Source organism: Pan troglodytes, chromosome 6 (genome assembly GCF_028858775.2).
Source record: "Pan troglodytes isolate AG18354 chromosome 6, NHGRI_mPanTro3-v2.0_pri, whole genome shotgun sequence".
Lineage (NCBI taxonomy): Eukaryota > Metazoa > Chordata > Mammalia > Primates > Hominidae > Pan > Pan troglodytes.
In genome coordinates this window covers 159,052,431-159,078,693 of record NC_072404.2, presented here as the reverse complement: position 1 = coordinate 159,078,693, position 26,263 = coordinate 159,052,431, and the positions used below count along the sequence as shown (strand labels likewise).

Genomic DNA, 26,263 nt, shown 5'->3' with positions numbered 1-26,263 from the left:
AAACCTAACTAATTTCTGGCTCTTAAGTTTTGTGCTTTTGACTTACATCCTAGAGTAGGGAATAAGAGGTATCAAATGGAAGGTAACCTAGCACAGAGTAGGCATTCAGTAAATCTGAGTTCACTGTTCATCTCCGTATCCATTCCCATGGTAGCACAAGGTCTTTCTGACTTCAGCTTCTTCCCCATGACATCCAAGACCATTCCTCAATTGCCCAGTTCACCTTCCCTCTGTTACTTTCACATAGAACCCATTTGCAAAGTTAGTTTGCTGTCCTTCCCTATCCCCCTTGGGGGTCACTGTGATGGTTAGCATCTATTCTGTGCCTGTACCTATCCTGGAACTTGATTAGCATAAACCCAGGGAAAAGAATCCTAGGACTCTACCAAGTACCTGCCCAGGAAGAGGGCTTGGAGAAACCCTCCACTATCTTAGGCAGATCACACGCCTCCCACTGGGCCCTCTCTCTGATCAGCAAAAGGCAGGGTTCCCTCTGCCCCATTCCAAATGCCAGAATCACCACCATGAGATAGGCGATCAAGTGTTCTATTTGTTAGCAACACCAGGAGACTGGGCGTGGGAGTCAGCCCTCCTCAGAATTGGCCTTACAGGTTACACCTGGCACTTCTCACATTAATGTCTATCTAACATGACCCATTATGGAGCTGTTTGAATGCTTTGGGAAAATATTTATATATACTTCAGTCCATATGCCCCAAGGAATGCTACAGTTTCTTGGGGTATCACACATGGTTCATCTGTGGTGGGAAGGCTGGGCTCGCTTGGGTTCATGGCTGAATGACCCATCCTGAGTCCCTTGCTGGGCTCTCTTCTTCCACCCACTCGTGCCCCATGGTGACTCCTTGAGGGGGGGATCTTTCTGCTCCAGATACAGATTGGCTGCCACACAGATGACCTGACCAGGGCCAGCAAGCTTTTCCGAGGCCCACTCGTGATTAACCGGTGCTGCTTGGACAAACCCACAAAATCGATCACGTGCCTCTGGGGTGGACTCCTCTATATAATTGTGCCTCAGAACAGCAAACTGGGTTCTGTGCCTGTCACCGTGAAGGGGGCTGTGCATGCTCCATACTACAAGCTGGGTGAGTGGGAGCTCTGGGTGCCCCTGAGGGAAGGGGAAGAACTGAGATGAGGATTCCAGAGAGCATGGGAGTCGAGGAGGTGACTAGAGTCTGTTTGGTGCAGAAGGAGAGAGACACGGGCTAACAGAGGAATAAGGGTCAGCTTCCTTAGATTCAGCTTTGGGGTTGTACAGATAAAGACCAAACCACATCCTTGGAGACTTCATAGAAAGATAGAGAAAAGGGATATAGCCTCAGCAAACTAACGCAGGAACAGAAAACCAAACACCACGTGTTCTCACTTGTAAGTGGGAGCTGAACAATAAGAACACATGGACACAGGGAGGGGAACAGCACACACTGGGGCCTGTCAGTGGGGTGGGTAGCGGGGGTGGATGGAGAGAGACCATCAGGATAAATAGCTAATGCATGCTGGGCTTAATACCTAGGTGATGGGTTGATGGGTGCAGCAAACCACCATCACACATGTTTACCTATGGAACAAACCTGCACGTCCTGCACATGTATCCCAGAACTTTACATTTTTAAAAAAAGAGGAGGGATATGGCAGTTCATGATTTTGTTGTTCTCTTCCTGGAGTCTAAGTTGTATGTTGTAATTTAAGGGATTTGGGAAAGGATTTCAAGCTCCATGGTCTCTCTTCCTAGGGGAGACCACCCTGGAGGAGTGGAAGAGGCGTATCCAGGAGAATCCAGGGCCCTGGGGAGAGCTGGCCACGGACAACATCATTCTGACCGTGCCGACCGCAAATCTTCGTACTCTGGAGAACCCTGAGCCGCTGCTCCGCCTCTGGGATGAGGTGATGCAGGCTGTGGCGCGACTGGGAGCTGAGCCCTTCCCTTTGCGCCTGCCTCAGAGGATTGTTGCCGACGTGCAGATCTCAGTGGGTGGGTGCTCCAAGCAAACCTTCTGTGCATGCTGCCTCTGAGCGCCTTCCTGTCCTTCATCAGCCATGCAGCGGGCAGCCAGTAGGGGAAACATATTTTGCTAGCAAGACATATAGATGTATCCTTGTTATTTAAATGGGAAGGAAATATATATATATTATATATATTATATATTATATATATAAAACATATATAATATATATATTATATATATATGTATATAAAACAGTTTAGGTCAGCATGTCAAGGACATCAAGAAATGCCACCTGAGCTTTCACAGGTATTCATCAGGGACTTCAAGCCGGTAAAAATGGCAGAGGGCCGTGACCTAGGTCAGAGTTGTTGGGTTGGCAAAGGGAATTTTACAACTTTAAGAACACACTGAATAAAGTGATCTTTGCCTATGGTCAAGGAACATGAAAAGTGAGGGAAATATACAGACATTAAAGAACCATGGGAATTTCTCTGGACCCTCATTTTCTTTCTTATACGGATGTTCACTGTAAACTTGTGTTGATATGGCAACTCCATATCTGAACAATGAGAGAGGAGCTACCCTTAAAGAGCTCTGAATTTTGAGAAAAGGTTATAGTGACACAGATTCACATGGACAAGGCATCCTCATCAAAATAGAAAAATTGAATGGTAACATGAATGGCTCCTTATATATAAGCTGCATCTCCTTCCATAGCCACACTATTCTGGGTCAGAGTAGAGATGAAGGAATTCTTACAGAATGAGAAGAGGAGAAGAAACACCTAGCAGGGTCTTGGTTTGGGTTGCTTTTCTGAGTATTATGGTGTGCTGGAATTTGGCTGGGGTTACTGAGTGTTTTGGAACACACACAAAACATAGAAGAATATTACGAGTTAAATGGGGAGAACCCTAACTCTCTCTTCCCTCCTTCTGCATTTTCCAGGCTGGATGCATGCAGGGTACCCCATCATGTGCCATCTGGAGTCAGTGCAGGAGCTCATCAACGAGAAGCTCATCAGAACCAAGGGGCTGTGGGGCCCCGTCCATGAGCTGGGCCGCAACCAGCAGCGGCAGGAGTGGGAGTTCCCACCACACACCACCGAGGCCACCTGCAACCTGTGGTGTGTGTATGTGCATGAGACGGTCTTGGGCATTCCTCGAAGCCGTGCCAATATTGCTCTGTGGCCCCCAGTTCGGGAGAAGAGAGTCAGAATCTACCTGAGCAAGGGTCCCAATGTGAAAAACTGGAATGCATGGACCGCACTGGAAACGTATTTACAGGTACTGGGCAAGAATGGCGGGTGATGGGGGACCCCTACTACGGGGACCACCAGGGCAACTATCGGATAATGTTCTAGTGGCCCAGAAGACCACCCATGGCCCCTGTCTCCCACACTGGGATATGGGAGGCCCTGACAAAGTCCAACTGTGACAGTCGTATTGATGATGTCTCTTAGTGCATCGCCTTGCATGACCCTCAAGTGGATTTCATTGCCTGAGCCTCACCTTCCACCCCATAGAGATATATGATAGTAAGTAGAAAGCACTGAGAAAGGTTAAAAATGGTAGAGACAAATAAAGTACTATACATATATTCACTCTCTCTGGCTTTAAAGCCAGACATACCTGAGACTGAAGCCAAACTCTCCTACTTAATAGCTATCTAAAACCAGTTCCCCCCAACCATACACATAATCCATAGGATATGACTTATTTTTTTTTCCTTAGATGGATGTACCATCTTCTCACTATGCCTTGGCCGTGCCTCAGAGTCCCCATTATATAGGCAATCCAAGAGTCCTCACTGACCTGGACAAGGAGGTGGCCTTGCCTTTGACCAGTTGTTTAATGCCTAGTTCCCTCCCTGCAATGCCTGGATCAGTTCCTGGCATGAAACTGGAGAGTTTCATTACCTTGAATTTCAGAACTCAGTCTCAGGCCAAGCATGCTCTATTCTGGTTCTTCCACCTGCTGGAGGCTCTCTTATTCATTCCCACTGCCGTGAGAATTATGGGAAAACCAAGGAGGCTCCACTTTAACCTTGTTATGGCTGTTTTGCCCCAGGAACACCAAGTTTCTCATTGGTGAAATAAATGTGAAGTTGGTCTGGGGAACTGCTCAAGTGCTTCATAATTCAAGCTCTGTAACTCAACAGCCTCAAGATGGCTGCCTTTTTCAAAAATTACGACTTATTCTTAATTCTAGTTACCCAGACAATCTGCAGTCTTCTACTTCTATCCAACTCACTTTTTTCCCCCAAAAGCCATTTTAATACCCTTGCACATTGACAAAGATCTATGATTAATGAGGATTTCTTTGTGCCAGAATGAGGTGGAAGTTTCTCTATTGTTGAGGTTTCACTTTTCAACTCTTGAGAAGAGGATTTTTCCAATTCTGCCAATTTTAAATCCTTGTGTAATATCCTATCTCTATTTGGATGATCTAGTGGGATATGTGGATAATGATACTGGTAGAAAATATTGATATTAATCATTGCAGTTGTTACCATGGCCCTCACTGATTTAGTATCCACTTGGTGTTGAGCACCGTGCTGGTCCCAAGGCCCTTCCTAAGATTAGAATGTGGAAGAGCAGGGCGTGAGGCCAGGAGGCAAAATGGAGGAGAGCAGGTCGGTGATAGACGTGAAGCTGATGGGTAAGGGGTTACATATACTAAGTTCACTTATTACAGTGGTTGTTGTTGGACCCTTTTTTATTTCCAAATCTGATCTGTATTTTTCTTTCTCTTTCCAGCTCCAGGAAGCCTTTGGTTGGGAGCCATTCATCCGTCTCTTCACCGAGTACAGGAACCAGACCAACTTGCCCACAGAAAATGTTGACAAAATGAATCTGTGGGTCAAGATGTTCTCCCACCAAGTGCAGAAGAACCTGGCTCCATTCTTTGAGGCCTGGGCCTGGCCCATCCAGAAGGAAGTGGCTACCAGCCTGGCCTATCTGCCTGAATGGAAGGAAAATATTATGAAATTGTACCTCCTCACACAGATGTAAGGAGTGCCCATCGAGGTGGCAGGTAGAGAGGTTTGGGGAGGTAGGCAGAGGTGGGGATTCACTCCTCTACCTCTGCCTCCCAGGGTCTGGCCTTGTCCTCTTAGTTCATTGCCCTATACCTTATTACCGACTTCTGTCTCTAGGAAGTGGGTTCAGAACACAGCCAAAAGTGGAATCAGAATTTCTCAGGTGCAAGGGCTTCTGTTTCTGCATCTTGTTCCTCTGCTTTCAGCTGTCACATTCCCTCCTGACCCTGAACTGGCCCAGTTCCAAGAGCTTTGGCACCTGCTTCTATATCAGCCCTGGATTCACCATCATAGGTCATAGCCCAGAGGGGGTAGTTCTCATGTTGGCATCCTGAAGACTCCCTTTGGGCTTTTGTTTTTGATCAGTTGTTCCAAAAACTTGACCATAAAACTCAACTGGAACACAAATTTACCATGAGACCCAGATAGCTCTTGGATGGACTCATATATTTTGTGACTTGAGCAGTTTTCAAAGTAGACAAGCATTCTGGTATAGTGGGAAGAGCCCAGAACTAGGTAGGGTTAGCTCTCGGGAAAGTCATTTCAACTTGGTACTCTCATTTCCTGTGTGTAAAATGGGGATAAAAATTCCCAGTTCACAGGGTTGTCGTGGAGGTTCAGAGTGATAAATTCTGAAGAGGCTTGTGAGGTCTGCAGAGCATGTCATCTAAGGGGATTTTCTATTTTATGCTGGTCCACAGGATAATGAGCTTACTACTTTCCATCCTGTCTCCAGACTTTAGAGGTTAGGATAACTCTTTCTACAAGTAGCTTCCCTGTGTTCAAATCCTGGTTCTTTCACCTACGAGTTGTATAACCCTGGCAATTTCCTTAACTTCTCTGTGATTTAGTTTTCTCATCTATAAAATAGGATCTATCTCATAGGATTATTGTGAGGATTACATTTTATAATACCTTTAAAAAGCAATGAGAACCGTCCCTGGCAGGTAGTAGGTGTTGAGAAAATGTCTGCTGCCATTATTATTATCTAATTGACTCAATACTCTTTATGAGCTAGACTTTATTTTTAGATGATATTTACAGAGGCAGTTGTAGTTAATCCTAGCCCATCTTGCACTTTATACAGCAACTTCTGAAAGGATTCTGCTATGTTGCCTTATGAATCTAAAGGAAGAACTCTAAATTCACAATGGGTTTTTTTTAAATAGCTAAAAAATTTAGTTTCTTTTTAACTTAGATTTGTAAAGCTATTTATAAGAACCTCATTGTGAATTTGGAGCTCTTCCTTGGATCTCCTTATCCAATTGTATTTTACAGATCCGATTCCTTCTTTGATTAAATCAAGAGTAGATGTCTTGAAGAAACCAGATCAATTCCATAATGACATTTGTCCTTAGCAAACAGAGGGTATCTGGTTTCATGACAGTGTTTTTATTTCTGTAACACAGATTCAAGACACAGTGCCTGTCAAGAGTTACTCAACAGTTTGGCAGACGAAGTCCACACACATAGAGGACTTTACTCTGAAACAAGATGATTGGATAGAGTTGACCCAAACTTATTTCCTTTTAATTTTATTCAGAATCCCCTATTTCTTTATAGTTTTAACTAAAGTTGGGTCCTTTTGGTTGATGTCATATACATCCAGCCAGTTTTTCTTTAGCTCACTTTTTATTTTAGTTATTTTAATATATCATTTTATTTGCTTAATTGGTAATTGGGTAGATATGTAGACTGTAAGATTTGACCTATAGAGTTTTTTCTTTGGATTTTTGTTTGTTTGTTTGAGATAGCTTATCAGTCTTGTCACCCAGGCTGGAGTGCAATGGCACCGTCTCGGCTCATTGCAACCTCTACCTCCCAGGTTCAAGCGATTCTCCTGCCTCAGCATCACAAGTAGCTGGGCTTACAGGTGCCCACCACCACACCCAGCTAATTTTTTGTATTTTTAGTAGAGATGGGGTTTTGCCATGTTGGCCAGGCTGGTCTCGAACTCCTGGCCTAGGTGATCCACCCACCTCGGCCTCCCAGTAGATTTCTTTGTCATGTTATTTGTCGGTCCTAGGATTATTTCTCCTGATTGCACAAATATCCATTGCCTAGGTGCTTTAAACATGAGACATTGGATATTTGTTCAACATTTAAAATAATTGTTATCAATTATTGGGTGTGTACCAGTTATTGTAGTGATTCCTTTCTATAGATTGTTTCATTTAATCTTCACAATAATCTCATGACATGGCAACCATTATCACTCCCATTTTATTTTATGAAAGAGAGAACTGAATTTAAGGAAGATAAGGTAAATTATCTAAGGCTATATTGCTAATAAGTGGTTGATCTGGGATTTGAATTCAGGCATTCTGATTACAGAATGGGCATTCATAACTACAGTGCTTTGCATGACCCCATCAATGGGTAAATAAAGAAGCCGACCAGCAAACCAAAGGATCATTAGGTTCCTACTTGCCAGAGCTTTGGCTGCATATACTTACCCATCATCTACTTTTATCAGAACAAAAAATCATTTTGTTTATCCCAAATGACAATTCAAAGAATTTAAGGTAGGCTCCTGAAGTGCTTCCCAATAGATAGTGCTGGAGTGAGCCCTTTAGCATCAGCCAGATCTTTTAGGTTCTGTGTTACTCAAATTTCAGTTATTCTTTCTAGGGTACCATGAAAGTGTTCTCTAGTTTGTTGGATTTTGAATGATGGACTATTTCAGTGAAGTGCCTGACTCCCAGAGATCCCAAACACTGCATGTTCTCAGAGAGGAAATTAGATCCTCCATCTTTGAGAATATGTGTATCCATTCTTGCCCTCTTTAATACATTTTTAGCAGTACATCCCGGGGATATATTTAAAATATAAAGTTATCCATGTTACTTCCGTGTCTAAAAGCCTCCACTGGAATTTCTAATTTGAGATAATGGACTAAACATAAGTTTACCTTCCCTCCCTCCCCAGGCCCCACTGAAATTGAAGTCAAGAAATGCAAAAAGGAATTGACACATCTCAGCAAAGAAAACTGAAGGGATTTGGTTATAAGTGGAGAAGATCTCAGCATATTTCTGGAAGATAGAAAGTGGATGAAGCATGATAATGAAAGAGTGAAGAACCTTTCAGATAAAATGTAAGCTGATCTGAACAACATAACCCCAAAGAGACTTGCACACCTGAAAAGCTTGTCTACTGAAGAATTACTCCAGTTGTAAGATTGAGCCCTCTCCTACTCTCCCCCAACTCATATGCACAGAACAGAGGCAGTCTCCACTATTGATACCAGTTAAAAATTTCTTGTTATTGTTGCTGTTGTTGTGTGTATAAAGGAATTGAACAGGCTGCTTGCAGAGAGATAAGAGTTGGTGCTCCAGAAAAAAATTTCTCTTCTAGTGGAAATAAGTGCCCCTACCCCCAGCCAGTCAGCTAATTCTCTACTGACAGCTGAGACCTCCTACTCAAGTGCCTGTTGCCTTCAGGTATAGAAGAGTTTTGCTGAAGAAACAGACCTAACTGTACAACAGCAGAGGAAACCCATGCCAACTGTTATACAAGTTAACAGTTATGTTGATTCTTAAATGGGAATGGTGAGTTAGAAATTCCCAGACATGGGTGATGGGGAGGGAAGAGGAATAAGAAAAGTCACGAGGTAGAATTAGGGGCCTTGAAAATATGACAAACTCTGAGGGAAACAAAGACAATGTGGAAAGAATAACTTAATTTTAATTCCATCTCCAGAGAGATTTGAGGTGTATTTAAGATGAAAAACAGGATACTACAAAGAAACGGAAAACTCAGGAGTTCGAGACCAGCCTAGGCAAGATGGCAACATCCCGTCTCTACAAAATAATTTTTAAAAATTAGCCAAGCATGGTGGCATGTGCCTGTGGTCCTAGCTACTTGGGAGGCTGAGGTGGGAAGATCACTTGAGCCCAGGAGTTCAAGGCTTCAGTGAGCCATGATGGTGCCACTGCACTCCAGCCTGGGGGACAGAGTGAGACCCTGTCTCTTAAAAAGCAAGAAAAGAAAGAGAAGACTGAGAATAAGAAGATCTCTTTGAAAATAAAATAAGACTGCTAAAATTATTTGGTATACAGTCTGGAAAATAAAGTTGAGGGAATCTCTCCAGATAAAGAGCAAAAAGAAATAGATAGAAAAATATAAAGAAAGAAAAAAGACATAGACAATCAATATGTAATGTTAGGAGTTCCTGGAAGAGAGAACAGAGACAGTGTAGGTGAAGAAATAAAAAGAAAAAGAATTGAAGAACAGAGCAAGCTAAGTCTCCAGATTGAGAGGGCCCAATACAATCTACATCTAGACACAATATTGTAAAATTTTGGAATATTAAGGATAGAAGGAAGATATTAAAGTGGCCAGGGAGAAAACAAATGAGGTCATCACGATTAGCTCAACACAAAAATGGATGAGAAATAGACTGCTAACAGATTTGTCATCAGCAACACTGAATGCCAGAAGTCAATGGATCAACATCTTCAGAGCTTATGGAAAATTTTTGTACCTAGAATTTCATAGTAAGGCAGACTGTCAAGAAGAATATCAAAGTGAAGACATTTTCTGTCAGGCAAATTTTCAGAAAGTCTCCCTCCTTTGCACCCTTACTGAGGAAGTATCTTGAGGAAATTCTCCAGCAAAATGAGGATGAAAACCAGGAAAGAAGAAGAAATGGGATCCATAAAACAGTGGACCTTACTTAGGATGTCTCATTCTAGAGTGACAGCCAAAAGGATATCTCACCCTAGAGTGACAGCTATCCGGCAGACTAATTTCAGATGAGAGCACACTGTCTTGGGCTTTCTGGGAAGAATGTGCATTCAGTGCCATAGATAGTATCATTGAAGAGCTTGGATGCTTGAGAAGATTATTTAGTCAAGAAAAAAGAAAGACAAATCAACAATATGTCAAAAAATTCAGGTCCAATTATAGAGCAAAATAAAATGAGGCATGATTTTGAGTTATTCATGAAGAATAAGAAGAGGCTTGATAGGTACATTTCCTTTTCTATGGCACAGGCATGATGATATTGGGTGTGTAGGGAAGAAAATATCCTAGCTTATACTAGGCTCCCAGTAAGAAGTATTTAAATAGCCAAAATAATGTGGATATCATTTATTAGTATTCAGTGTTCAGATCAGCCTATTAACAAAGTGTGAAAGGTTTCATTTTTTATTCAGAACTGAAGTTGAAAGTAATTAATGCTGACAAAGGGAAAGAAAGCAGAAAGAGATTGAGAATTAGAGGAAGAGAAATGGAATCAAAGGTAGAGATACTTATATATTCAAAGTGGGGATGAAAAGATCTTCAGTTAATGGAACAAGAACTAGAGGATTAGTGTATTGTTCAAAGCTATAAAATCAAACCAATAGATGTATTAAAAAGTGATGTAACTATCAGATATTTGGAGAGAGATGGACAAAGGAAAGTGGCGATAGTGTAAGTTAAATCCTTATCTTTTGTAATGGGGAATTATTAAAGATGTTGTAAAGTCAGTAAGTCAAGAAATTATTGCTCAAACATATTATTTAAAGTTAGAAAGTTAGTTACCAGACGATCTAAAATAAATATTGTTAAAAGCATTACCTCTAGGGAATGGGATTTAGAATTAAAAAGGGTGGGATGGGAAACTGTGTTTTTCATTTTAAGTCCTTCTGTACTATTTAATTTTTTACCTTGTGCATGTATTACTTTGAAAAAAATTTTTAATAAACCCAAATAAAAATCTTCCAGTGACTTCACATTGATTAAGATGCAACCCAGCTAAAGCCTTTAAAATGGTTTTCAAGGTCCTCAAGTATCTAGGTCCACTTGATGTGTCCAGGCTCATGATATCTCCCCACAAGTCTCTATTTCCAACCAGATTAAGTATCTTCCAGTTATTAAAACACACTTCACATTCTTTTGTTTGTACAGGTGTTCCACAAAAAACAAAGCCTACTGCTGATCTCACCATGTCTGCTGAGTAAGCTTACCATCTAGTGGGTCTTAATATTTGTTGAATGAAGGAATGTCCAATACAGCATTGAATGAAGTTTGCCAACTTCATTCTTTTCCAAGAAGGCCTTTGATGTTTGCCCCTGTTCTGGGAAACATTTCAAGAAGGACCATCCAGGGCCCTAAGCTTTCCTGCACTCCCCTTCATTTGACAGCTTTAATAAGTTTTAGTCTTACATGAGGCCAGCTGGTGTCAGAGCATTTCTGTCCACCTGTCAGTCTCCCTGGTGTACTCTTTGCTACTTTCCCTGAACATCGTAACCTCTTTTCAGCTATTTTTAACCCTGTACTTGGGAGAAACAGCCAACTATCTAGTGGAAATCTTTAGGCCACCAAGTTTCTTTTTTTAAGTTTTATTTTACTTTCAATTGACTCATAATAATTGTACATATTTATAGGGTATAGTGTGATGTTTTGATACACGTATATATTTTGTGATGATCAAATCAGGGTATTTAGCATATTTTTCACCTCAAACATTTATCATCCCTTTGTGGTAAGAACATTCAAAATCCTCTCTTTAGCTATTTTGAAATATACAATATAATATTGTTAACTATAGTCACCCTACTGTGCAACAGAACACCAGAACTTATTCCTATCTAACTGAACCTTTGTACCTGTTGACCAGTCTATCCCCATCTCCCCTGCCCCACTACCCTCCCAAGCCTCTGGTAACCACTATTCTACGCTCTGCTGCTATTAAATCAACTTCTTAAATTATAGAATCCACTTTTGTGTGAGATTGTACAGTATTCGTCTTTACATGCCTGGCTTATTTTACTTAACATAATGTCCTCTGGGCCCAATTACGTTGCCATAAATGACAAAATTTCTTTTTATGGTTGAATAGTATTCCATTGTGTATATACACCACATTTTCTTTATCCATTCATCCACTGATGGACACTTAGGTTGATTCCATGCAGCTACTGTGAATAATGCTGCAATAAACATGGGAATGCAGATATCTCTTCCACATAACTGATTTTATTTCCTTTGGATATATACTCAGTAGTGGGATTCTGGATCATATGGTACTTCTATTTTTTAACTTTTTTAGGAACCTTCATTCTGTTTTCCATCATTGCTGGACTAATTTACAACAGCATATAAGACTTCCTCTTTCTTCACATCTACCCCAACATTTGTTATTTTTTGTCTTTTTGATAATAGCCATTCTAACTGGACTGAGGTGATATGTCATTATGGTTTTATTTGCATTTCCCTGATGATTAATGATGCTAAGCATTAGTATGTCTTCTTTAGAGAAATGTCTATTTAGGCATTTTGCCCATCTTTAAATGGAATTATTTATTTTTCTGCTATTGAGTTATTTTTCTATATAATCTAGGCATTAACCCCTTGTCAGATGCATAGTTTGCATATGTTTTCTCCCATTCCTTAAGTTAACTTCAATCTGTTTCCTTTGCTGTACAGAAGCATTTTAGTTTAATATAGTACCATTTCTCTATATTTGCTTTTGTTGTATGCTTTTGAGGTCTTATTCAAAAAATTCTTGCTGAGACCAATGTCATGAATTGTTTCTCCCATGTTTTCTTCTAGTATGCTTACTGTTTCAGGTCTTACATTAAAGTTTTTAATCAATTTTGAACTGATTTTTACATATGGTAAGAGACAGGGGTCTAATTTTATTCTTCTACATGTGGATATTCAGTTTTCCCAGTGCCATCTATTGAAAAGCCTCTCCTTTTCCTAATGCATGTTGCTGACACTTTTGTTGAAAATCAGTTGGCTGTAAGTGCATGGATTTATTTCTGTTCTGTATTCTGTTTCAGTTATCTATGTGTCTATTTTTATACCAGTACCATGTTGATTTGGTTACTATAGCTTTATAGTATATTTTAAAGTCAGGTAGTGTGATGCATCGAGCTTTATTTTTGCTAAGGATTACTTTGGCTATTTGGGGTCTTTTGTGGTTCCATAGAAGTTTTAGGATTTTTTTTCTATTTCTGTGAAGAATAGGGATTGCATTGAATTAGTAAATTGCTTTGGATAATATGGACATTTTGACAATATTGATTTTTGCATTCATTATTATCTTTCTATTTATTTGTGTCCTCTTCAATTTATTTTATCCATATTTTATAGTTTCCACTCAAGATTTTTCACCTCCTTTGTTAACTATATTCCTGGGTATTTATTGTATAGCTATTGTCAGTGGATTGCTTTCTTGATATCTTTTTTTAGGTAGCTTGCTACTGGCATATAGAAACACTACTGATTTTTGCATGTTGAGTTTGTATCCTGCAACTTTATTGAATTTATTTATTCTAACAGTTTTTTGTGGAATCTTTAGGATTTTCTATATATAACATAATGTCATCTGCAAATAAGGACAATTTGACTTCCCCCTTTCCTATTTGGATGCCTTTCATTTCTCTTGCCTAATTGCTCTGGCTTGGATTTCCAGTAGTATGTTCAACAAAAGTGATAAATGTGGCATCCTTGTCTTGTTGCAGATCATAGAGGAATAGCTTTCAACTTTTTCAGTATGATGTTATCTATGAGCTTCTCATTTATGGCCTTTATTGTGTTGAGGTATATTACTTCTATATCTCATTTGCCGAGAATTTTTATCATGAAGGGATGTTAAATTTTATCAAATTTTTTTCTTTGTCTATTAAAATGATTATGTCATTTTTGTCCTTCATTCTGTTAATGTGATGTATCACATTTATTGATTTACATATGTTGAACCATCCTTGCATCCCTGGGATGAATCTCACTTGATTGTGGTGAATTATTTTTTCAATATGCTGTTGAATTTGTTTCACTTATATTTTGTTAAAATTTTTGCATCTATGTTGATAAAGGAGATTGGCCTGTAGTTTTCTTTTTATCAAGTTATCCTTGTCTGGTTTTGATAATGTTGGCCTCATAGAATGAGTGTGGAAGAATTTCCACCTCTTCAACTTTTTAGAATAGTTTGAAAAGAAGTGATATTATTATTTACCTGTTTGGTAGAACTTAGCAGTAAAGTCATCAGTTCCTGGGCTTTTCTTTGATGGGAGACTTATTATTACTGATTCATTCTTGTTACACATTATTGGCCTGTGTAGGTATTTTATTTCTTCATAGTAGTTCAATTTTGGTAGGTTGCATGTGTCCAGGAATTTATTTATTTCTTTTAGGTTTTCCAGTTTATTGGCATGTAATTGCTCATAGAAGTCTTTTATGATCCTTTGTATTTCTGTGGCATCTCCTTTTTTAGCTCTGATTATATTTACTTGAGTCTTCTCTTTTTTGTTAGTCTAGCTAAAACATTTGTTTATCTTTCAAAGGAACAACTTTTTGTTCTACAGATTTTTATATTATTTTCAGGCTCTATTTCACTTATTTCTGCTTGATCTTTATCAGTCTTCTCTTCTAGTAGTTTAGGGTTCAGCTGGCCCTCGTTTTTCTCATTCCTTGAGGTGCCACATAAAGTTTTTATATAAGATTCTTAAACTTTTTTGATGTAGGCATCTATTGCTATAAACTCCCTCTTAGAATAGCTTTTGCTGTATCCCATAGGTTTTGGTACATTATGTTTCCTTTTATTTGTCTCAAGGAATTTTTAAATTTTCTTTTTAATTTCTTTATTGATGCCCTGGTTGTGCAAAAACTTGTTTTTAGTTTTCACATATTTGTATATGTTCCATAGTTCCTCTAGGTATTCATTTCTAGTTTTTATTGCATTGTGGTAAGAGAAGATACTTGATAAGATTTTGATTTTTTAAATTGCTTGAGATATGTTTTGTGGACTAACATATATTCTATCCTGGAGAAAAGTTCCATGTGCTGTTGAGCAAAATATACATTCTGTAGTTATCGAGGGGAATGTTTTATAAATATCTGCTGGGGCTATTTGGTCTAGAATGTAATTTAAATCTGATAATTCTTTGTTGATTTTCTATCTAGATGATCCATCCATTGCTGAAAGAGGGTGCTAAAGTCCTTTTTTATTTTATTTTAATTTTTCTTTCCCTTTAGATCTCATAATATTTGCTTTATATATTTACTCTATATATTGGGTGCTCTGGTGTTGTGTGCTCATATACTGACAACTGTCCTAACCTTCTGCTGAATTGATTTCTTTATCTTTATATAATGACCTTCTTTTCTCTTTTGACAGTTTTTTACTTAAAGTCTATTTTGTCTGATGTAAGTATTACTACCCCTACTTTGTTTTGGTTTCCATTTTCACAGAATTTAATTTTCTATTCTTTCACTTCAGTCTATGTGTGGCCTTATAGGTGAAGTGAGTATCTGGTAGGCAGCATGTTGCTGAATCTTGTTTTTTTTTTTTTAATTTAATCCATTCAGCCACGGTGTATGTTTTAATTGGGAATTTATTTCATTTACATTCAAAGTTATTATTGATAGGTAAGGACTTCTGCCATTTTGCTCATTATTTTCTGGTTGTTTTGTTTATCCTTTGGTCCTTTCTTCCTCTCTCATGTTTATCTCTGTAGCTTGATTAGGGTATTTGTTGTGTTAAGCTTTGATTCCTTTCTCTTTCTCATTTGTATATCTGTTGTAATTTTTTCTTTGTGGTTAGTATTGGGGTTACATTAAAAATCTCTCATACTTATAATAGACTATTTTAAGCTGATAACAAGTTAACTTTCATTGCATACCAATACTCTAGACTTTCATTCTGCACCCAAATTTATAATTTTGTTGCTTTAATATACATCTTTATATATTGTTTATTCCTTAACAACTTATCATTGCTATAATCATTATTACAATTTTCACTTTTTGGCATCCCACAGAGCTGCATTTTTAAAATTATTATTATTTTTTTAAATGGGGTCTCACTATGTTGCCCAGGTTGGACTCAAACCCCTGGGCTCAAATGAGCCTTCCATTTCAGCCTCCTAAATAACTGGGACTACGAGCACATGCCACAGCACCCAGCTGTTTTGGCTTTTAACCTTCATACTAGAGGTTTGAAACATTACATATCACCATTGCAGTAATGAAGCATTATGAATTTGATAATGCATTTATCTGCAGCAGTGAGATTTATACTTCATGTTTTTTTATGGTAGCAATTATCATGAAAACTTTTTTTTCCAATAGAAATACTCAAGCATTTCTTGTAAGTCTGGTCCAGTGGTAATGAGTTCCCTCAACTTTTGCTGATCTGGGAAAGACTATTTCTCCTTCATTTCTGAAGCAAAGATTTGCTGGTATAGTATTCTAGGCTAGCAGCTTTTTTTCTTCTAGTATTTTAAATATATCATCCCATTCTCTCCTGGCCTGCAAGGCTGCTGCTGGGAAATCTGCTAATAGTCCAATGGCAATTCCCTTATATGTGACTTGATGCATTTCTCATGCTGCTTTTAGTATTTTTTTCTTTCTTTGTCTTTGACTTTTGACAGTTTGGTTATATGCCTCAGAGAGGACCGCTATGAGTTGAATCTTTGTGGGATCCTTTGAACTTCATGGATCTGGATGTCCATATCTCTCCAAGACTTGGGAAGTTTTCAACTATTACTTTATTAAATAAGCTTTCTTTGCCTTTCTTCATTTCTTCTTCTTAAGTTGCCAAAATGCAAACATTTGTTCACTTATGGTGTCCCATAAATGCCATAGGCTTCTTCATTCCTTTTTTTTTTCTTTACCTCTGACTGGACTATTTCAAAAGGCCTGTTTTCAAGTTCAAAAATTCTTCTGTTTGATCTATTTTGCTGTTGAAGCTCTCAATTGCGTTTTTTATTTCATTCATTGAATTTCTTGGCCCCAAGATTTCTGTTTTGTTCTTTTTTATGGTATCTCCCTCTTTGTTGAATTTCTCATTCAGATCATGAACTGTTTTTCCCAATTGTTGAATGATCTGTTTGTGTTCTTTCATGTCTCACCAAGTTTCCTTAAGCTCACTATCTTGAATTCCTTTTCAGGCAATTCATAAATTTTTATTTTTTATTGGAGTCAGTTACTAGAGAATTATTGTGTTTCTTTGGTAGTGTAATGTTCCCTTGCTTTTTTATGTTTCTTGTATCCCTGCACTGGCATCTGTGCATCTGATGGAATAATCACCTTTTCTAACTTTGTAGCATAACTTTCAGCGGAAAAGACTTACACCTGCAGATGTGTACTAGCATGTTGGTTGGGTAAGGTACATTTGTTTTTGTTCTGGGTGGATGCAGTAGTGTAGTCTCCATGCAGCTTCTTTAGCTGTAGTTAATGTCAGTGGTGCCTGCAAGTACCTCAGTGGCCTTGGCTGCAGAAGTTTGTGTGGCTGGTATGCCTACTCAGCTGCTTGTCCCCTGAAGGCTGGGCACTTAGCTGGTCTGTTTTCTGAGGATCCATGGCTGGTAGGTTCTCCTTGGGTGCTTATCTCTTGGTGGTTGCATAGTGAGCTGGTCTGTGCTCTAGGGAAGTGCAGGGCTGGTTGTCCAGTAGCTCTGCTCAGTTGCTGCTCCTCTGGAGGCAAGGCACCAGACTGGTTCATACTCACTACCAGGTTACCAGGTTTTTTGTGTCCTACTATCCCTAGTTTCTTGGTAGCTGTTCCTTCTCCATCTTCATTAACATTTCTGTCTGAAGGTAAATATTTGTATAATACAAAGACCTTTTCTTACCTGAATTAGCATCTGTCCTATTTTCCATGTATCATAATAGAGATTTATCCTCACAAATGGGAGTAGTTTCCAGATTGCCCATGTTATCACAGAAATAACCCAAATTATTTTATCTTCTACCACACCACTGAGTCTGAATTTCTGTAAAGAGAAATTGAAATATGTCATGAGTTTACTTTCCTCTGTTGTCTAACTCCCATAGTCAACTGGAGCTCTCTGATGAGTATTGGCCTTGCAGCCAATCTTCAAAGCAGTATTTATCAGAAATACTTCCTATCTCCTCTTCACGGGATTAATCTGATCTATTTAGTGCTTAAAGCAATGTCCTCACCCAAGGTCAAAACCTCACCTAATATATGTACCTAACAGGCCAACAGGTAACTAGGGATGGCCTTAGATGTTGACTGTTTTTTGCCAACAAAAATAGCAGACTCTATCCCTTCTTTCAAGACTATTTCCCTCCTCTGTTCTCTACTCCTTACAAAGCCTTTGTACTCCTGCTTGGCTTCTACTCTTAAAATGATTTCTTTCTTTGACCCACATCATTGCAGTCAGTCTTCAATAGGGAGGGGGCAGAAGGTGATCTTCAACTTCTCAGAGATCTTTCTTCTAACTACACAAAAAAACAACTTACCTCACAATCAAGACAACTAAGAAATGCTTCCTATGCATTTGGATTCTTGTGCATTTCAGTGCTATAAAGAAGCATTTCTTTGATAGGAAAGCTTGAGTAGCTTAAGTTATTGATGTTCTAGTCTGAGATTGGGTGCGTTTCACAGGTGCTCATTATATTAGAAATAAATAGAATAAAGGGATGAGTAAATAAATGAAAGATAAATAGAGGTTGGGAAGCAACTGCAACTTAAAAAAAAAATGTAGTGACCAATGATGACAGTTAGGAACCAAGGTTTATTTTAATACAAATATGTGTACCTGAAGGTCATTAAAAAGTTACTTCTATTCTTAGGAACTCAAATATACATAATTGGTTAAGAAATCTGTACATGTAGGTACCAAAAAAATATTTCCATGAATCGCTTAGTGACATAAAATTCATTTTTCACATACTGCCAAAATTATTTAGAATATTTATAGTCTGAGATAGTGCCCAAAGGGGGTTAGGGAAGGACAAAATGATCAAACATACAATATAAAAACAATCTATAAAAGAGTCTAGAAGAGATCTCACAGGTTTAGAGAGAAGACCCCTCTTCTTCCTGAACAGACCCTGTAGGCCAGGGCCCAGCAGGCTTACCTATTGTCTGTGGTTTCTGTGCTGCAAACAGGAGGCAAAAACCTACAAATAGGTTATAAACCTTTTCTTGACCCTCCACCAAGGTAGATAGGCAAGTGGAGCTTTAATAAAACAGAGTTTTTCCTTTTCTTCTTGCTGCTTGTGTAGCCTTGGAGCCGACCTATTACAAAGGAGAAAATAATAAGCCTTAATTAAGGCTTTTGACATTTAACCACAAGACAACTGCCACTATGAGCTTGTTGCTCTCAACACCTAGAGCAGAGTTAGATCTCAGATCCTCATAGAAAACTCTGAGATAAACTATTTCAGCTGGCAAAAGCATTAAAAGACAAACAACTGACTTGTGTCCGTAATGTTAGAGTGACCTTTAGCAGAAAGCCTGGTGGATCTCTAGCACTGGTAAAAGTACTTTTGGCTATAGGGCATTATTAATATTATTAATGCACTAATAGTACGTAATATTATTAATGCCCTACAGCCAAAGACCAATGGAAACACACCTATAATTAAACAAGGTGAATCTGTTGTTCATTGCAGCTAGGGAAAATGCACACCATAGAGAACTGTGGGTATATCAGTAAAAAGGTGTCAGAAAGAACCTATTATAGGCTGTGGGCTTTGGTTGGATAATTTTGGGAAGTGTCTGAAGAAGGGAGACTTTGTTTTGGATGACATACTGTCAAGAACCAGAAACAATTCAACAACTAAGATCTCAATACATATACAAGGAGAGCTGACTAAAATAAGCATAAAGGCTGGGCACGGTGGCTCACACCTGTAATGCCAGCACTTTGGGAGGCCAAGGTGGGCAGATCACCTGAGGTCAGGAGTTTGAGACCAGCCTGACCAACATGGAGAAACCCCGTCTCTACTAAAAATACAAAATTAGCCGGGCATGGTGGCGCATGCCTGTAGTCCCAGCAACTCAGGAGGCTGAGGCAGGAGAATTGCTTGAACCCAGGAGGCTGAGGTTGTGGTGAGCTGAGATTGCACCATTGCACTCCAGCCTGGGCAACAAGAGTGAAATTCTGTCTCAAAAACAAACATAAATAAAATAAATAAATAAAATGAGAATAAAGCTGCGATTGGTTTCTAAAAAGTGCAATTACTCATTTTAGATAAGAGAAGGATGATCAGTATTTTGTGGGTTGCATGGTGATCGTGTATGTGCCTTACTTTATGATGGTCTCAGAGTGACCTTATCTGATGTTGATGTTTTCTGAAATTGTTTTTGTACAATGGGAGAACAATATGGCCTTGCTGTTAGTGCCAGACAAGTTTCTGGATGACAGGGGCTGCTGCTTTTTTTTTTTTTTTTCTCAGTTCAAAGGTTTAAAAAGGGAGAACCTTTGCTCTTCTTATAGAGATTCAAGTCTGCATTTCTCTTGATTGACCACAAGGGACAGACTGAAAAAAAAATTAATAGCAGAAAGTATGCATGATGTACCTTGGGAAAGGATAGTTCCCTACAGATCCCCTAGACTTGGTGGAAGTCTTGGGTCAAACCAAAATGAAATTAAGACTACACGTCTCAATATATAATGAAAAGCCTTGAGAAGGAATGATCTTGATGTCACAGGAACTTTGTAATTAGTCCACTGGGAAATAATTGTTTACATTTTCAAATAAGTAAATAAATAGACAATAATAGTCGCTGGTCCCATAGGAGTAGGGATTTTGACTCACTCTCTGTAGGAATTTTCTTTTTTTTTTTTTTATTATACTTTAAGTTTTAGGGTACATGTGCACATTGTGCAGGTTAGTTACATATGTATACATGTGCCATGCTGGTGCGCTGCACCCACTAACTCGTCATCTAGCATTAGGTATATCTCCCAACGCTATCCCTCCCCCCTCCCCCCACCCCACCACAGTCCCCAGAGTGTGATATTCCCCTTCCTGTGTCCATGTGATCTCATTGTTCAATTCCCACCTATGAGTGAGAATATGCGGTGTTTGGTTTTTTGTTCTTGCGATAGTTTACTGAGAATGATGATTTCCAATTTCATCCATGTCCCTACAAAGGACGTGAACTCATCATTTTTTATGGCTGCATAGTATTCCATGGTGTATATGTGCCACATTTTCTTAATCCAGTCTATCATTGTTCACAATAGCAAAGACTTGGAACCAACCCAAATGTCCAACAATGATAGGAATTTTCTTATATAGTATTGACCTACTATGACCTCAATTCCCATACACTATCCCCCGGCATATTGATATCTACAACCCTTGTGGGATTGTGAATGAAGACATTTATATGACACTGATGTAGGTGCAATTAAAGAAAATTGGATCTACTGAGCACCTGTCCAATGAACCTGATATTTCAAAGGCAGAAAGAGAAAAAGGACATCCACTCTCATTCTTGGGCTAACTCAGTTCCACTGGCTCCAAGACAACTGAAATCTTCAGGACAAAATCAAACTTTATGTCTGGTCTGGTCGTGGGAGAAACAGTTTATAAATGTAAGAATATCTCTTCTCACCCCCACCCCAGCCATGTTCCTTACTAGAGGAAGAAAGTTTCAGTACCTCTGGAGTGGCAGTGATGTGTTCCAAGACATCCTCTGTTATTGGAATATAACTGGCTCTTACCATGTATGTTTCACACACTTATGATCCAAAACAGAAAAAAAAAATGTATGCCCAAGTATATTTTACAAATATGCCAAAAGCAGAATATGAAAACTTTTATAACTCTGAATTAGGGCTGGCCGCTTGTCAAGAGAAGCAACAAACTCCCCCATTGCTTCAAAGTTCCACTGTTTTCAATGAAGACGCAGGCAGGAACTTGCCCTTGGAGATAGACCATGCTACAATTGGAATAAAAGTTATTATAAATGTACTAAAGAATGAAACTTAATGGGTGTTTCATAGATACTCTCAAGTTAGTAACCTTGCTTTTTACTTCCACTACAACACAATTTTAGTAATTGCACTTGAGAGATTTAAAGTGAGGAGATATAATTATGACAGTACTTGTGTTATTCTGGATCCTCCAAGAAGCAAAAGCCAAGACAGGATCAGATATGCAAGAGATTTATTAAAGGAAATGCCTGTGAGAGAAAATGTAGAGGGAGCCAGAGAAGGCCAGGAGAGCCACCATTAGACTGCAATGTAGGTTTAACCCTTGGGAAGGAGACAGCAAAGGAAAGAAAGGCTTCCACTGAAGTACAGGTCTCAGAGAGTTTCTTTCAGGACCATGAGGAGTCCTTGAGCCAAACTCACCCATCGGGAGAGTCCCATGTCTTCCAGGAATGGGCCTGCCTTAGGATCCTCACTACATTTAATCACCAGCCTGGAGAAGCCCTTGGCAGCATGGCCTTGGCGCCAAGGATTCCAGAGCACACCAGCTGGGGCCATCTGGCAATTTCATACCCACCCCCTGCAGTTGGACATCTGAGAGGAACATTTTCATCACCACCACAGTACTCATTCTTAAGGCAGCTGTAGACACCTGTTCTGGATCATCTTAAATAGTGATTTAGTAAACTTCCCCAGTGACTCATACCAGTAAATGTCCATAGGTGGATTCCTCCATCTCTGTTCCTAAATTAGAGTGTGTCTAATTCTTCCCAGATTCTTAAGGTCCTTAAAAGAAAGAATATATGGTACCACATTAAGTTAAGCTCATGACTGAAAATAATTTAAGAAGGAGGCCAGTGACTATTAATAGTAGCCCACAATTAGAAGGCGTATGTATGAGTAACCCCCGCATCTGGCTTAGTGATAAACTGCAATTACTGCAGCAATTGCTCTCTATTTGACAAAAAATGGACTCATGTACCACTGGTAAAAATAATATTTCTGATTTGTGTTTGCCTCTTGTATATGCTGGACAATGAAGTATAATATTGTTTATGTATATTTATTATGTATAACCCAGAAAGAGTCTGTCATGGAAGCACAAGAAGTATGAGTTAGCCTGCCTGATTTAAGCTAATATAGATCTATCCTTGGAACTGGAGATGAATTCATTGTCCCCTGAATCTCATAAAGGAGAGGTGGATTATCTGATTTAAAAAAAAAATTGATTTGGTTAGAAAGGACAATAGGGGTAGTGTAGGGAATCGATGTTGAGGAGGCAACCACAGTGTTTACTAAATGGTGCTTTTAAAAAAATCTTCCTCCACACTGTAGAATGGAATCCAAACTCCCTAGTATGGCAGCCAAAGTCCCTCTAAACCGAGCCCAAACTTCTCTTTAGAGCTAGCACTATGCAAGTTCTGCTAACAAGTTTCAGTCACTATGAATATTTTGTCTTTCTCAAATTAAGCCTTTCACATTCATATCTCCGTGCTTTGGAATATTATACAGCCTCACATTGTAATACCTTCCCCTTTATCTCCCTGCAAATATACATTTTTCTAAGCTGAGTTTCTGTGTCACCTTCTGTGCACATTCTTCTCTAATCCTTTGATCAGAAATAATTGCTGCTTCTTTTATGTGCCCTTGCACCTGATTTGTAGCCAATTTTGGTATAGTCGTTTTCTTGTCTTTTTTCCTCTCTAGATTTACTGACCATAATAGCATTTCTGTCTCCCAGAGTGCCTCACAGAATAAGTGTCCAGTAAGGATATGTTGACTTTCACTGAATGGCTTCTGTTTTCTCCCAAGTAAAAGGAAAGATCTGGGGCCTGCACCTTTGCATAAGCAATAACCATTTCGAAGCTTATCCAACCCACCTTATTTTTGTTGTTGTTGTTGTTGTTCTGTTTTCTTTTATTTTAGGTTTCTAGCTGCCTGAACTCATGGTTTTTAGTTTCTGTCTCTAGTGAAAGGGGAAAAGAGGGATGAGGAAGGGGTTTTACTCACCTAACCAAAAACAGAAACTAAGAACCCATGACTGTATTCTCTCTCGGACACCCTTTAGTCAGAACGTAAATGCTGGTTACCATCTTTAATCTTTTTTTTCTTCCTTTTTTTTTTTTTTTTTTTTTTAGGAACCATTATGCTGTTCCTATGTTGTTAGGTTCCATTCCTCAGGCAGCTCCTGCTCCCAAATGGCAGGTACTTTCTGCTCTCTGACCCTGGAAAAATCACCTTTGTTTAAAGCCCCTTTCTTCTATTAGAGCAACACCAAAATACTCTCAGGAGTTAATTTAGAACAATAGTAGTACTTTACCATGAGGAGTGAGGTTGATGTAGGTGGAGACTGGTTAAAACCTAAGAGTACAAACACATAAAAGATACCGAGCCAGCTTTTTTTGTTGTTGTTGAGAGGGAGTCTCGGTCTGTCGCCCAGGCTGGAGGGCAGTGGCATGATCTCTGCTCACTGCAACATCCGCCTCCCGGGTTCAAGCAATTCTCCTGCCTCAGCCTCCCGAGTAGCTGGGATTACAGGCCTGTGCCACCACACCCGGCTAATTTTTGTATTTTTAGTAGAGACGGGGTTTCTCCATGTTGGCCAGGCTGGTCTTGAACTCCTGACCTCAGGTGATCCAGCCGCCTCGGACTCCCAAAGTGCTGGGATTACAGGAGTGAGACCCCGCACCCGGCCCTAAGTCAGCTTTTAACGTGGAACTTTACTGACCCACTTTCTTTGATGTCCATCTCCCACTTCAGCTCCCAAAGGTCAGTTGTTCCCTGATATGAAGCCTAAGAACTCAACGTACTTCACCGCACGTTGGATTTCTAGCCGGAATTATTCCAAATTCTGGCAAGTCTTATCCACAATTTCTTTCTGTGTAAGTTTCTCCTTGCTCTTTATTTCTGAAAACTGAATGTATTTGGTCCTCTGCCAATCAGATTTCCACTAGTCCTCCGAAGAGTCAGTTATTAACTAATTCGACAGATATTTTTGGACGTTCACTATATCCTTATTTATTTAGCATATATTTAGTTATTTATTAAGAAACTAAAGCCTATTCTATGTCAGAAATGAAAATAGGCAATGAGGACTCAATGGTGGGCAAAATGCAGACAGACTACTTTTTTTCCCTCATTCTAGCACAGTCATCACTTTCCTAGGTAAGACGTTCCTAAACTCCAGACTACACCAAATCCTCCTCCTGACCACACCCTTCCACCTTGATTTTCACCTTCTGACCTCTCTTGCGTAGAAATTTGAGCACCAGCCACTCTATAGCTTTAGCTTAATTTCTCCAGCCATGCACGGACGAATCTGTGTTAGTGATGCCACAGGCACGTTTCCTTCCCAGCAAGAATATAACTTACTGGGCAGCATTTCTGTGGATACTTTGAGAGAAAAATGCCCTAGTTAAGCACCCGCCCCATGGCCATAAGCATCCACCGGGCTCGAAGTGCATGGCCCGCCGCTGACCACTAGAGGGCAGCCCTCCACGCAGAGGCTCGAGCGACGGAGGCGACGCGGCGGCTACCGGCTCTGCCGAGCCCACCCCAGGATCGGAGGGAAGGGAGCCTGATTGCACGTGGGGCCTCCCCCGTGGCATACGTTGTTGTTAGGGAACTATTCGCCCCAAATATGGTTTATTGGAGACTTAGGGTTTGCTTTTCTTATCAAGTGCGACAGCAAACTGGCTGGGTCCCCTCTCGCATCCAAGAACCCGCAGAGACCCTGAGGGAGCCGGTTTGGGGCCCCATGCAGGCCAAAGCATCCCTCCGGGAAGGCGGGGTCGCTCACCTGGTAGGCGCCCCGAGAGCCCGCAGCACGGCCCGAGGTGGGGTCCACCGATGGAACGGGAGACCACGGGCGTCGCTCAGGGAGCGGTAGCCGCGCCCCGGGCCCGCCTCAGGGTCGGCTCCGCCTCACCCCAGCATGTGCCCCGCCTCCGGGACAGCCCAGTTTCCGAGACCTCCTAGCCTCCAAGACAGCCCCGCCGCCAGAACAGCCTCTCCTCCAGGACCGGCCAGCCTACGAGAGAGCCCCGCCTACGGTACAACCCGCCTCCGGGACCGCAGGGCTCCACCTCCGAGACAGCTCAGTCCCCAGGACAGTCCCGCCTCCGAGACGGCCCCGCCTCCAGGACGGCCCCCAACTCCGAGACAGCCCCGCCTCCGGGACCGCCCCGCCCCGCCTCCGACACGTCCCCCGCGCGCCACTGCAGAGCCTGTCCGTCAGTCCCTAGGGATCCGCACTGCTCAGGGGTGAGTTTTCCAATCCCAGCGGGTCCTGGGGTGGGGGCGGTAGCTGAGCACCTAGGGCACTGGGGGTCGCCGCAAAGTGCTAGAGGCCCCAGGCCATTCCCGGCGTCAGGGGGTGTCCCTCCCTTCTTAGGTCTAGGTCTTTGGTTTCATTTCGTTTTGTTAGTCTGGTGCTATTTGCAGTTTGTCTCAAAACACGTTTCTCCCTCCTATTTGAACTTGTAAATTACGAATTTGACAAAGATGTGCATGGTGTGTGCGTACACGAGGGCACATTTCGTTGCGGAATGCTGGGTCAGCTTTCCGGGACATATTACTCATCTGAGGTTTTTTGTCTGTTTTTGTTTATCCTGTCAAACTGGTACTGCC

The 26,263-nt window shown here is 40.4% G+C and overlaps 2 protein-coding genes and 1 long non-coding RNA gene across 15 annotated transcripts in view; 2 read left to right on the top strand and 1 right to left on the bottom strand.

Annotated features, from left to right (window-relative positions):
• Positions 1 to 10,705, top strand: part of TCAF1 (TRPM8 channel associated factor 1) — a 52,501-nt gene extending 41,796 nt beyond the window's left edge. For 6 of the 10 annotated variants that reach the window (XM_003318862.6, XM_009454427.4, XM_009454430.4 and 3 more), the window contains 5 exons: positions 890 to 1,103; positions 1,751 to 1,990; positions 2,910 to 3,247; positions 4,720 to 4,970; positions 7,929 to 10,705. In XM_003318862.6, coding sequence (XP_003318910.1) covers positions 890 to 1,103; positions 1,751 to 1,990; positions 2,910 to 3,247; positions 4,720 to 4,970; positions 7,929 to 7,938 — 1,053 coding nt within the window. In that variant the 3' untranslated portion in view covers positions 7,939 to 10,705. Of the gene's footprint in view, positions 1 to 889; positions 1,104 to 1,750; positions 1,991 to 2,909; positions 3,248 to 4,719; positions 4,997 to 7,928 lie in introns of all 10 variants that reach the window. The other 4 variants (XM_009454431.4, XM_519454.8, XM_054655253.2 and 1 more) reach the window with 1 other exon arrangement.
• Positions 1,359 to 25,723, bottom strand: LOC104007436 (uncharacterized). Its single transcript, XR_681664.4, has 4 exons — positions 25,434 to 25,723; positions 18,825 to 18,984; positions 17,570 to 17,710; positions 1,359 to 2,090 (listed from the first exon to the last, which is right to left on the bottom strand). It is a non-coding gene; the product is annotated as an uncharacterized LOC104007436 (long non-coding RNA).
• TCAF2 (TRPM8 channel associated factor 2) overlaps positions 25,134 to 26,263 on the top strand; it is a 30,901-nt gene continuing 29,771 nt past the window's right edge. The window contains exon 1 of one of the 4 annotated variants that reach the window (XM_009454435.4): positions 25,134 to 25,897. In XM_009454435.4, coding sequence (XP_009452710.1) covers positions 25,569 to 25,897 — 329 coding nt within the window. In that variant the 5' untranslated portion in view covers positions 25,134 to 25,568. The remainder of the gene's footprint in view (positions 25,898 to 26,263) is intronic. The other 3 variants (XM_009454432.3, XM_009454434.3, XM_063815708.1) reach the window with 3 other exon arrangements.